Genomic DNA, 13575 nt, shown 5'->3' with positions numbered 1-13575 from the left:
CTACTTACCGACTTGACTGATAGACCGATGACTGTCAGTTCGCCATGATGGAAGAGATAGCGAACTAATTAGTTAGGTACCTATTCTATTTCGAGTGTACCTACCTACCTTGCGATTAAATATTATGTCGATTAATAAATACTTAGGTTCTTAATCAGGTACTTACCTAGTTAATATAATAGTAGGTATTTCCCGTTGACCTAGCATCATGAAATTTGGCAGGTAGGTAGATCTTATAGCTGAAATTTGGGGAAAAATCTGAAAACCGTGAATTTAGGGTTAGATCACACAAAAAAAAAATTGTGGTCATGAACTAATAATTAGTATTGCCAATTTTCGAAGTGAGTGACTATATCAAGTGGGATATCATATGAAAGGTCTTTACCTGTAAATTCTAAAACAGATTTTTATTAATTTTTATGCATCATAGTTTTTGAATTATCGTGCAAAATGTCGAAAAAAGGGTAAAATACGACTGTAGTACGGAACCCTCATTGCGTGAGCCTGTCTCGCACTTGGCCGGTTTTTTTTTACCAAGATGTAGGAATTGTAGAATCAAGGCTTATAAGTACAGTTATTTGTTATTTATTGTTATAAATGTGATACAGTACAGTCCAGAGCACTTAAGAGCTAAGTATATACTTTAACCTAGGACAAGTCCCATGAGCAGCACAAATCGAAGCTCAGCTAGGGGCTTGGCTCTACTAGAGGTCTCATCACTTTTTAACAATGAAGGCGTTAATATGAACTTGTGAGTCTTGGCTACCATATTTACATAAAATGTTTATGGTGGGATACACTTTACATACTGCAAGTTGCAGAGCTATCAGTGAATGAAATCCGCCTCCTACCTACCCACCTAGCTAGCAGCTAGGCAGAGCGCCAGGTGTCCGGCCGCGCCGGCAGAGATAGCGGGAGGTACCTACCTACAAAACACGATTAGAAAACAACTCGTGATAACGGATAGCACATTAGAAATAAACAAAATGCCTGATAATTGATAACGTCGATAGCACGGTTACTTACGGCATTTCAATTTTTAATCGTCACTATCAATATGAAATTGTAATTTTCCGTACTGAAACTTTACAATGGACACAAGGTAGCGAGAGTGGGAGTAGGTACCTAAGCTAGGTCGCAGATCCCCCGCGCTTGCCCAGTGTGGATAGCACGGGTGATCTGTGCCAACTAGCAACCTCCTCTGTGGAACCCGAGCAGCGGATGTCACGAGTCACGTGCGCCGGCGCGCGCCGCGTGCTCGCCGTGCGCGACACTCTCGCGGCGCCGCGTGCACTTCTGCCGCGGCGCGCCGCGTGCTCGCCGTGCGCGACACTATCGCGGCGCCGCGTGCTCGTCGTGCGCGACACTCTCGCGGCGCCGCGTGCTCGTCGTGCGCGACACTCTCGCGGCGCCGCGTGCTCGTCGTGCGCGACACTCTCGCGGCGCCGCGTGCACTTCTGCCGCGGCGCGCCGCGTGCTCGCCGTGCGCGACACTCTCGCGGCGCCGCGTGCACTTCTGCCGCGGCGCGCCGCGTGCTCGTCGTGCGCGACACTCTCGCGGCGCCGCGTGCTCGTCGTGCGCGACACTCTCGCGGCGCCGCGTGCTCGTCGTGCGCGACACTCTCGCGGCGCCGCGTGCTCGTCGTGCGCGACACTCTCGCGGCGCCGCGTGCTCGTCGTGCGCGACACTCTCGCGGCGCCGCGTGCTCGTCGTGCGCGACACTGTCGCGGCGCCGCGTGCTCGCCTTGCGCGACACTCTTCCTAGAATATGGCTCCAGCATTTGGAATCCATCGTATAAAGACCCCGTACTGGTAAAAACGTACGTCAAAAACGATTCCTTTTTCTGTTGACGGTCCATCAGAATAAAAAGGGAGAAAACGGGTTATTCCCGTTGAGTCACACCCCCGTAAGTAACTCAACTGGACGGGACAACTCGACTGTGACTCAACGGAAATTTTTTGGAATTGTTTTTCCGTTAAGTAACACTGTTACTCAACGGGTATTTTTCGAAATTGTTATCCTGTTGAGTAACACTGTGACTCAATGGGAATTTTTTGAAATTATTTTCCGGTTAAGTTACACCTACATATTGCGTGTGTAACAAGTTACTTCCAGGCAAACACTGAGCTTTTTAGAGTTCCGTAGTAAACAAGGAACTCTTATAGTTTCGCCATGTCCGTCCGTCTGTCCGTCCATCCTCGGTTAATCTCAGAGACTGTTAGTGCTAGAAATCTGTAATTTGGCATGGGTATAAATATTAATCACGCCGAGAAAGTGATGAAATAAAATTGTGATAAATATTTTTTTAGGGTAGCTCCCCTACATGTAAAGTGGGGATGAATTTTTTTTTCTCGTCTACCACATAATGGGGCCGATTCTCTAGTACACAATATCTAAACTAAACTAAATTAACAGGTCTAAATCTAGTGCTTTCCTTTTCCGCGAGCAACATTATGAAAGGGATAGCAATAGATTTAGACGTGATATTTTAGTTTAGTTTAGAGATTGTGTACAAAGGAATTAGCCACATTGTGAGGTATCGTTGAATAGGTCTTTTAAAAATACTGTGTATGTGGGAACATCATTTTTAGATTTCTAGATTCGTTTGTAAAATAGGTATGATATTTTAAAGTAAAAAAATGTATTAGAGTCAAGTGTGTCCCCTCCCCCCCTCTATCAGCCAAATGGTAGTAGGTATATAGGAACGTGAAAAAATTCGCAGCAGTAGTATAAATAATCAATTTTAAAGGAAAACTATCATGGCTAAGTTCATGGCTAAGTTCATGGCTAAGTTCATGGCTAAGTTCATGGCTGGGTTCACAGGTTAAGGAGTTATATCTGTTTTTCAAAGTTAAAATATATTGTACGTAGATATTATGAGTTGCATATTAATGTATATATTATAGTTTTATTGTATCTATTGTATTTGTGATTGATCGTAATTATCCTAGGTCAGCTATAATAATTGTGACTACGGAACCCTACACTGCGCGTGGCCCGCCACGAAATTGTTCAAAATAACGTCACTTGAAAACCGTCGCTGGGTATCCGATCAGGTACTTGTTCAAAATAACGTCACTTGAAAACCGTCGCTGGGTATCCGATCAGGTACTTGTTCAAAATAACGTCACTTGAAAACCGTCGCTGGGTATCCGATCAGGTACTTGTTCAAAATAACGTCACTTGAAAACCGTCGCTGGGTATCCGATCAGGTACTTGTTCAAAATTTTAAATTATGAAATTGACTGCCCAAACATTTTATACAAAAGATTTTTTTTGTGCCCCGTAAAAATTTCGATCGCGATTTTCTACGTACAAGCCTTTAGTATAAGGGGATGCAGAACTAACATAGGAGACTACGAGCGAGGCGGCGGCGCTCGCTCGTCCCTACGTCCCGTACATGTCAATCTTTGTACGTACAAGCCTTTAGTATAAGGGGATGCAGAACTAACATAGGAGACTACGAGCGAGGCGGCGGCGCTCGCTCGTCCCTACGTCCCGTACATGTCAATCTTTGTACGTACAAGCCTTTAGTATAAGGGGATGCAGAACTAACATAGGAGACTACGAGCGAGGCGGCGGCGCTCGCTCGTCCCTACGTCCCGTACATGTCAATCTTTGTACGTACAAGCCTTTAGTATAAGGGGATGCAGAACTAACATAGGAGACTACGAGCGAGGCGGCGGCGCTCGCTCGTCCCTACGTCCCGTACATGTCAATCTTTGTACGTACAAGCCTTTAGTATAAGGGGATGCAGAACTAACATAGGAGACTACGAGCGAGGCGGCGGCGCTCGCTCGTCCCTACGTCCCGTACATGTCAATCTTTGTACGTACAAGCCTTTAGTATAAGGGGATGCAGAACTAACATAGGAGACTACGAGCGAGGCGGCGGCGCTCGCTCGTCCCTACGTCCCGTACATGTCAATCTTTGTACGTACAAGCCTTTAGTATAAGGGGATGCAGAACTAACATAGGAGACTACGAGCGAGGCGGCGGCGCTCGCTCGTCCCTACGTCCCGTACATGTCAATCTTTGTACGTACAAGCCTTTAGTATAAGGGGATGCAGAACTAACATAGGAGACTACGAGCGAGGCGGCGGCGCTCGCTCGTCCCTACGTCCCGTACATGTCAATCTTTGTACGTACAAGCCTTTAGTATAAGGGGATGCAGAACTAACATAGGAGACTACGAGCGAGGCGGCGGCGCTCGCTCGTCCCTACGTCCCGTACATGTCAATCTTTGTACGTACAAGCCTTTAGTATAAGGGGATGCAGAACTAACATAGGAGACTACGAGCGAGGCGGCGGCGCTCGCTCGTCCCTACGTCCCGTACATGTCAATCTTTGTACGTACAAGCCTTTAGTATAAGGGGATGCAGAACTAACATAGGAGACTACGAGCGAGGCGGCGGCGCTCGCTCGTCCCTACGTCCCGTACATGTCAATCTTTGTACGTACAAGCCTTTAGTATAAGGGGATGCAGAACTAACATAGGAGACTACGAGCGAGGCGGCGGCGCTCGCTCGTCCCTACGTCCCGTACATGTCAATCTTTGTACGTACAAGCCTTTAGTATAAGGGGATGCAGAACTAACATAGGAGACTACGAGCGAGGCGGCGGCGCTCGCTCGTCCCTACGTCCCGTACATGTCAATCTTTGTACGTACAAGCCTTTAGTATAAGGGGATGCAGAACTAACATAGGAGACTACGAGCGAGGCGGCGGCGCTCGCTCGTCCCTACGTCCCGTACATGTCAATCTTTGTACGTACAAGCCTTTAGTATAAGGGGATGCAGAACTAACATAGGAGACTACGAGCGAGGCGGCGGCGCTCGCTCGTCCCTACGTCCCGTACATGTCAATCTTTGTACGTACAAGCCTTTAGTATAAGGGGATGCAGAACTAACATAGGAGACTACGAGCGAGGCGGCGGCGCTCGCTCGTCCCTACGTCCCGTACATGTCAATCTTTGTACGTACAAGCCTTTAGTATAAGGGGATGCAGAACTAACATAGGAGACTACGAGCGAGGCGGCGGCGCTCGCTCGTCCCTACGTCCCGTACATGTCAATCTTTGTACGTACAAGCCTTTAGTATAAGGGGATGCAGAACTAACATAGGAGACTACGAGCGAGGCGGCGGCGCTCGCTCGTCCCTACGTCCCGTACATGTCAATCTTTGTACGTACAAGCCTTTAGTATAAGGGGATGCAGAACTAACATAGGAGACTACGAGCGAGGCGGCGGCGCTCGCTCGTCCCTACGTCCCGTACATGTCAATCTGTGTACGGTACGGGCAGAAATGAAACTATTGAACTATCAATATTTTACAATCATAATTTATATATTACTCTAGATATTTGACATGAATCGTATTATAATATGTTTGAGAGCGCTAGCAGCGCGGCCCCACGGCACCACGGTGCGCTAGCAGCGCGGCCCCACGGCGCCACGGTGCGCTAGCAGCGCGGCCCCACGGCGCCACGGTGCGCTAGCAGCGCGGCCCCACGGCGCCACGGTGCGCTAGCAGCGCGGCCCCACGGCGCCACGGTGCGCTAGCAGCGCGGCGGCGCGTGGCCGGGCGGCAGGAAGGGCGGCGGCGCGTAGAGCGCGCGCGGCGGCTCGCGCATGAGGTCGTGGTACAGGTTGAGCGCGTCCACCAGGTCGGCGCTGAGCTGCGTGAGGCGCGCGTGGCGGCGGTCGGCGCGCTCCAGCGCCGCGTCCACGGGCGGCCCCACGGCGGCGGCGCGCGCCTCCAGCGCGGCCAGGCCCGGCGCGTCGGGCCCGGCGGGGTCGGCGTCGTGCAGCGCCGCCAGCGCCGCGTCCACGGCCGCCTCGTCGATGCCGCCCGGCGGCTCGGGCTCGCAGAACTGCACGCTCTTGCCGACCGGCGCCGCCGCCGCCGCCGCCGCCGCCGCCGCCGCCGCCTCTGCACAGCGCGCGACGCTCGTCACTACACACACACACACACACACGCGTACTCTGGTGGTTTCAAAAGTGGTCCTAAAAAGACCACTTTTGAAAATCGTAAAAATGGTAATTGTGAGTCTACCGTATATGTGCTATCGCGGACTCAATGAATCAGAACTGTTTAAGAGAAACAATTCCACAGAACATTATTTTCGTGAAACTTTAACTAAGTATTTACGCAGCGTACGTCACGGAAGCTCAGAGATGAGATTATTTTTTTCACATTATTACAATTTTCGTAGGGATCTCTAATTTTATGAAAATAAAATATAGCCTATGTCACTCAGGAATACTGTAGCTTTCTGCTGCAAAATCGGTTCAGTAGTTCCAGAGATTACTTCTACAAACAAAGTTACAAACATTACCTCTTAATTGGTATAGATACGAATAGTATAGATTTTAAAGTTTTTTAGTTTAGTATGCTCACCGGGTGGCGGCGGCGGCGGCTCGGCCAGGTCGGCCGTGACGAAGTTGGCGGGGAACAGCCCCTCGCCGCGCTCCGTGCGCCCCTTCCACCAGTTGGGGTCGCTGCTCTCCGTCACCAGCACGATCTCGCCGGCCGCGAACGTCAGCTCGTTGTCCTCCGCCGCCTCGAAGTCGTACAGCGCGCGCACCTGCCGCGCGGCGGGCGGCGCGGCGGGCGGCGCGGCGAGCGGCGCGGCGAGCGGAGCGGGCGCGGCGTCCACGCGCGGGTACAGCGCGGCCGGCGCGGCGCCCGCCTCGCGCAGGGACAGCGCGATGGCGCGCGCCAGCTCCTCCTGCTCGCGCGCGTCGGCGGCGGGCTGCACGGGCGCGGCGACGGGCGCGGGCGCGGCACCCGCCTCGGCCTGCAGGCGCGCGTGCAGCGTGGGGATGAGGTCGAGCTGCGGGTCGTCGCGGAACTCGCCGTCGGCCCACTTGCGCAGCAGCGCGCGCAGGCGCGCTTGCACGGGCGGCTGCGCGCGCGCCAGCAGGCGCCGGAACTCGGCCTCGAAGTCGCGCGAGGCCACCTCGAGGTGGAAGGCGCGGCCGCAGTTGGCCACGCACGCGTCCAGCAGCGTGGCGGCGTGCACCTGCACGTGCGGGTCGGCGTGGCCGAGGCGGCGCAGCACGGCGCGCAGACAGTCGCGCGCGGCGGCCGCGCTGGCGCCCGCGCGGTCGCAGATCTCCAGGATCAGGCCCCACTCCTCGCTCGTGTTGTTCTCGCTGGTGGCGCGCTCTGCACCAAACACAATCCGCAACCGCTCGTATCATCGTAGCTATTGGAGGTACCTACAATGTTATATCATCGTAGCTATTGGAGGTACCTACAATGTTATATCATCGTAGCTATTGGAGGTACCTACAATGTTATATCATCGTAGCTATTGGAGGTACCTACAATGTTATATCATCGTAGCTATTGGAGGTACCTACAATGTTATATCATCGTAGCTATTGGAGGTACCTACAATGTTATATCATCGTAGCTATTGGAGGTACCTACAATGTTATATCATCGTAGCTATTGGAGGTACCTACAATGTTATATCATCGTAGCTATTGGAGGTACCTACAATGTTATATCATCGTAGCTATTGGAGGTACCTACAATGTTATATCATCGTAGCTATTGGAGGTACCTACAATGTTATATCATCGTAGCTATTGGAGGTACCTACAATGTTATATCATCGTAGCTATTGGAGGTACCTACAATGTTATATCATCGTAGCTATTGGAGGTACCTACAATGTTATATCATCGTAGCTATTGGAGGTACCTACAATGTTATATCATCGTAGCTATTGGAGGTACCTACAATGTTATATCATCGTAGCTATTGGAGGTACCTACAATGTTATATCATCGTAGCTATTGGAGGTACCTACAATGTTATATCATCGTAGCTATTGTAGGTACCTACAATGGTATATGTTATGGGCATCTTCTCAATAGAGGAATCGTATTTCTTACAATTTTTAAAAGTACAAACAAATGTACCCAACTGTGAATAGGTTGAGGAAAAAATTTGAATACCAAAACTAATCAAACATTACAAAAATTCCCTACAAGAGAGAGCATGGATATGATTTTGGCGGCAAAACCGTTTTATCAAAGTGTATAGTATTTTTCTCTCACGAAGCGACGCGCGCTTTACTTGTGGTAACCAATGTACCAACACGGTGTGAATGTGTGCGTGAGCTAACGTCAGTATAGAAAGTAAACGTCGAAAAGTCGTTCATAGTGAGGTTGGTCCATTATTTTACATATTACTTTATTTACTTTTTAGTTTTTTTTATGTATTTACTATTTACAGATAAGATAGACTAATAGATAGATTGTGTCAAAAACGACGTTTTACTCGTAAATTATTATTATCGATAGATGTAATTTGCAAGTATGAATTTTGTATGTTTTTTGTAAGTATGATTATAAACTTGTGATTTTAAGCTGATTCCAATGAAACTGACACTGATAATGCTGATGATGATGATGATGATTCGAATGATTCTGATTGATTTGATTAGATATTTAAAAAGTAACCATTTGTTATTTTATGCAGTTCTTAAAAGATCTGTTCCTTCAATATATCATTTATTTTTATTTAATCTTTTATTTTATACAATAAACAACAAAAAGACTAAAATATAAAGAAAAAATAAGTTACTCAGATTCATATTCACGCTTCACGTAATATAATTCCTAACTCCGTTTGTTAGGATGTATGTGCTAACTACTAGTCTTCACGCACACATGCGTACCTTGTACCTATTGTACACTTGGTTACCACAAGTAAAGCGCGCGTCACTTCGTGAGATAAAAATACTATACAATAAGTTGATGGTAATCTAACATTGACAATGTGAAGTAAGTCTAAACCCATGCAAGGTGCTGGTTCAGCCAGGTTATTCCCGTTGAGTCACACCCCCGTGAGTAACACTGTGACTCAATGGGAATTTTTCAGAATTATTGTCCTGTTGAGTCACACCTACATAATATTGTGTGTGTGTAACAAGTGTTGAATGTGCACTTCTCCGGGATGCTGAATTTGATGATGACATTCATTTTCAAATCCAAGATGGCGATGAACTTATTATAAATAATAGAAATGAGTCTCGTTTTCAGGGTTTTCCAGGATGCTGATTTATATGACAGGTTCAGGGGGTGGTGCTCAGCCCGGCTTGTGGTCATTCACATTACAGACGAGAACGCCACGCCAGCCGGCACCACTGCAGCTGTGCTGCTGCACGTGACACCGGCCCGGCAGGCGCACTGCAGCAGCAGCAGCTAATGCATGCGGTGTATATATGCCTTGCTCAGGAGCTGACATGGAGAGGTGGACGTCGGGGCCCGGGACGGCTTGCAACATAGCATCATGTAACATTATAAAAGTTATGATAGCTCTGACTCTTACATTTCACAGTATCTTTTAAGTACTGGCTAGATAATCTATATATATATATAAAAGGAAAAGGTGACTGACTGACTGATCTATCAACGCACAGCTCAAACTACTGGACGGATCGGGCTGAAATTTGGCATGCAGATAGCTATTATGACGTAGGCATCCGCTAAGAAAGGATTTTTAAAAATTCAACCCCTAAGGGGGTGAAATAGGGGTTTGAAGTTTGTATGAAAGTCAGTTAGTTTTGAAGTAAGAATCGTGAAATTTTGTATTTACACAAATTGTTATAAACATAGAAAACGTGTATCATGGTTTTTGAAAAATTTAGCCCCTAAGTAGAAAATTAAGGGGTTTGAAATTTGTATGAAAGTCTGTCAGTTTTAACTACTTCTACTTATGGGCTAAATTTTTCTTACTTCAAAACTGACAGACTTTCATACAAACTTCAAATCCCTATTTCACCCCCATAGGGGTTGCATTTTTAATGCCATATTTTATTAAGCTCATATTATGTTAAAATCTCATTGTTAAAGATCAACCCTAAGGGTGTAAAATAGGGGGTTAAATTTTGTTTACTCCACGCGGACGAAGTCGCGGGCATAAGCTAGTATTGTATAAAATGACTAACTGACAGACTCGCGGGAATTACCTATTCTTATACAATATAATCAGTGCAGCTGGAACGGTTGGATCTAGAAACTGGAGATTCCACTCGTCTACAGGAGGATGAGATGCAGACGAGTGAGTGCACTTTGACTTTACAACGCATGGATCATGTTCGAGATGTAAATATATCTCAACTAGATTATGTTCGCCACTTCGTCCGCGAGGACTACACAAATTTCAAACCCCTATTTCACCCCCTTAGGGGTTGAATTTTCAAAAATCCTTTCTTAGCAGATACCTACGTTATAATAGCTATCTGCATGCTAAATTTCAGCCCGATCCGTCCAGTAGTTTGAGCTGTACATTGATAGATCAGTCAGTCAATCAGTCAGTCACCTTTTCCTTTTATATATTTAGACTAGCTTATGCTCGTGACTCCGTTCGCGTGGACTACACAAATTTCAAACCCCTATTTCACCCCCTTAGGGCTTAAATTTTCAAAATCCCTTTCTTAGCGGATGCCTACGTCATAAAAGCTATCTGCATGCCAAATTTCAGCCCGATCCGTCCAGTAGTTTGAGATGTGCGTTAATAGATCTGTCAGTCAGTAAATCCTTTTATATATTTAGAAGATAAGGAAAGTCAAAGCACTCCATACATTCGTCTTATACTTACTAAACTTAAGGGTTTTAAAAATACCACATGAGCAAAGCCAGGGCAACTCGACGAGTGTGTATGACATTGTTATAGGTTGTTAGAGGATGATATCCCAGGAACTATCGAGACCAAACTAACACCTGCCCTCCAGCATCGATACAACAAGTCGAGGTGCCGCGGGAGTTGCACGTACCCACATCCTGGTCGAACGGCGAAGAAGTCCCGAAGATGCCCATCGCTGCCTCGGTCCACACTCCACACAATAACACTACAGAGATAGTCACTAATCAAATTATCTCTACTCGCTCGAACAGAGACGCAGTTCGCAGAAGGTAGCTACTCCCTTTGTTACACCGTTATCTTTTCACTTTGTCGTTGTTTCACTATCACGTTTAGTTCATTTTGATGAATTGTTAGCTGTTATTGTACAAAATTGATTATTGAAATTCAATCATTTTGATTTATCGACTAATGGACTTGTTAACCATGTTAACGCTTCTTATAAGTTGATAGTGCGTTCGCCGTTTACACTTCACAGTCTATCGGAAGTTCGGAACTATCATGTAGATTATGCCTAAATTTTTTTTTTTTTTTTTTTTTTAATTTTTTTTACGGCCCTGGATAACAGTTCTTTAAGGCCTAATTTGCCTAAAATTAGTCTACGGTCACAGACCAATAACATATCTACGGTCAAGAAATTGTACCTATCATTATTCTGAGGTACCTATATAAGAACTGTCAAATCTATTATGTGTCAAATAAACCGTTATAAAAAAATACCGTTATACACACACACTCTCCGCTGAAAAGTACGTTGTTTTAATTTTATTGTTCCTTCTCTGAACCAAACAAAAATAAGAACATCTGCCTATCGGGTCTTCAGTGTTAGTTTAAATAACTAACAAGACTAATGGACTATTTGACTATTGGACTATCCTAATTTCCACTAATTCCTATGGATTTACATTATCTCTATGATTAAATTACATGATTACTTTACTACGCAACTATCTTGTTTACTCATTGCACTGTAGTAGTAGAAACAAGTAGAAATTCTTTGACTGTCACATATTATCTATGACTGTCACTCACTTTCTGTGGTTTACAATGAGCACCTTAGATGAATGATTGACAATGAGCACCTTAGATGAATGATTGACAATGAGCACCTTAGATGAATGATTGACAATGAGCACCTTAGATGAATGATTGACAATGAGCACCTTAGATGAATGATTGACAATGAGCACCTTAGATGAATGATTGACAATGAGCACCTTAGATGAATGATTGACAATGAGCACCTTAGATGAATGATTGACAATGAGCACCTTAGATGAATGATTGACAATGAGTGACAGTGGCAGTTGCGTAGTAATTTAATCATAGAGATAATTTAATTCACAAAAATATTAAATCCATAGGAATTAGTGGGAATTAGGATAGTCCAATAGTCCATTAGTCTGGATAAATCAAAATGATTGAATTTCAATAGGTAATCAATTTTGTACAATAACAGCTAATTCATCAAAATGAACTAAAAGGAACTAAACATGATAGTAAAACAACGACAAAGTGAAAATGAGAAATCGATTTATGGCCAGCTAATTCACGGGTCGGCCCCACCGTGCGTTGTTTGCCAAATACTCACGCACAAATACATTTTGGCAAACAAAAAAAAGTGGCCACGGTGATAAGGACAAAACATAATCATTTTGTCACGTTCTAACAAGAGCTTAAATGCATTTAGCTATCTCGCTCTAACAGTAAGTGTCACAAATGGCTACTTCTAACAGTCCTTATTCTGAGGGTATTATTCATCCAAGGAGTGGAGGTGAACGCATAGACCTCAGAATAAGGACTGTTAGAAGCATAGGCTTAGAATTTTTTCGCTACGCTCAAAGACTGACAAAGCGTGGGAGCGAGAGGTAGTTAGTTAATATTAATACACACTGCTGCGAGCGAAAAAGAGATAGCGAAACAAGATGACAATAGGCCATAGATTATCTACTATAGCAATAGGCCATCACTCGCGTTGTTCACGCGAGTGATGGCCTATCGTCATCTTGTTTCGCTATAGCACCTAGCTTGCTCTAGGGTTATTTTTTTATTTTTTTTATTCAGATACAAGGTAGCCCTTGACTGCAATCTCACCTAGTGGTAAGTGATGATGCAGTCTAAGATGATAGCAGGCTAACCTGGAAGGGGTATGGCAGTTTTTATTAAACCCATACCCCTTTGGTTTCTACACGGCATCGTACCGGAACGCTAAATCGCTTGGCGGCACGGCTTTGCCGGTAGGGTGGTAACTAGCCACGGCCGAAGCCTCCCACTAGACCAGACCAGAAATTTAGAAATTATAAAATTCCAAACCCCTGCCAGGAATCGAACCCGGGACCTCCCACTATTAACACCACAGCGCTCACCACTGCGCCAGGGAGGTCGTCTAAAAGGTTATTTTGATGCCAAGTGCCATGCCTTGGGCTCATCGATATACTCGATAATTCTTGTGGGTAGATGGTGAATACGGCGCTTTAGGAACAAGGGTCAACTAATACAACTTCAAAAGTTCCCATCATAGAGTTCTTAAATCAGAAAAGAAACGGGTAACATTGGTATAGTAGCGGGGGTTTGCTAATAAGCAGTGAGGCTAATTAGGTACTTAGTTTAGAGATTGTGTACAAGAGAATCGGCTCCATTATTTAATTAAGTAGTCCCGAGCTGACGTTCTTTTATTTATATAAGACGTTCTTCCAGTCTAATAATGCAGTGTTTATTATTATTTATATAAGACGTTCTTCCAGTCTAATAATGCAGTGTTTATTATTATTTATATAAGACGTTCTTCCAGTCTAATAATGCAGTGTTTATTATTATTTATATAAGACGTTCTTCCAGTCTAATAATGCAGTGTTTATTATTATTTATATAAGACGTTCTTCCAGTCTAATAATGCAGTGTTTATTATTATTTA

The 13575-nt window shown here is 45.5% G+C and overlaps 1 protein-coding gene across 2 annotated transcripts; it reads right to left on the bottom strand.

Annotated features, from left to right (window-relative positions):
• Nucleotides 1–5318: 5318 nt before the first annotated feature.
• Nucleotides 5319–11591, bottom strand: Stam (signal transducing adaptor molecule). Of its 2 annotated transcripts, none has more exons than XM_069500178.1 (3): nucleotides 10795–11591; nucleotides 6399–7169; nucleotides 5319–5954 (listed from the first exon to the last, which is right to left on the bottom strand). In XM_069500178.1, exons 1-3 carry the CDS (start codon nucleotides 10835–10837, stop codon nucleotides 5557–5559), a joined length of 1212 nt encoding a protein of 403 aa, XP_069356279.1. In that variant the 5' UTR covers nucleotides 10838–11591; the 3' UTR covers nucleotides 5319–5556. The 2 variants fall into 2 exon arrangements, with proteins under 2 accessions (XP_069356279.1, XP_069356281.1); XM_069500180.1 differs by having other exon boundaries at nucleotides 5319–5930.
• Nucleotides 11592–13575: the final 1984 nt, after the last annotated feature.

The sequence above is a fragment of the Maniola hyperantus genome, chromosome 1, assembly GCF_902806685.2.
Source record: "Maniola hyperantus chromosome 1, iAphHyp1.2, whole genome shotgun sequence".
Taxonomy (NCBI): Eukaryota; Metazoa; Arthropoda; class Insecta; order Lepidoptera; family Nymphalidae; genus Maniola; species Maniola hyperantus.
This window is presented reverse-complemented; position numbering and strand designations above follow the sequence as displayed.

Excerpts from the sequence above, each read along its gene's own strand:
- Stam (XM_069500178.1), bottom strand. The coding sequence starts at position 10,837 with ATGGGCATCTTCGGGACTTCTTCGCCGTTCGACCAGGATGTGG. Across the intron at positions 7,170-10,794 it reads GCCGTTCGACCAGGATGTGG|AGCGCGCCACCAGCGAGAAC; the intron begins GTACGTGCAACT and ends TGTTTGGTGCAG. Across the intron at positions 5,955-6,398 it reads GCCGCCGCCGCCGCCACCCG|TGACGAGCGTCGCGCGCTGT; the intron begins GTGAGCATACTA and ends GTGTGTGTGTAG.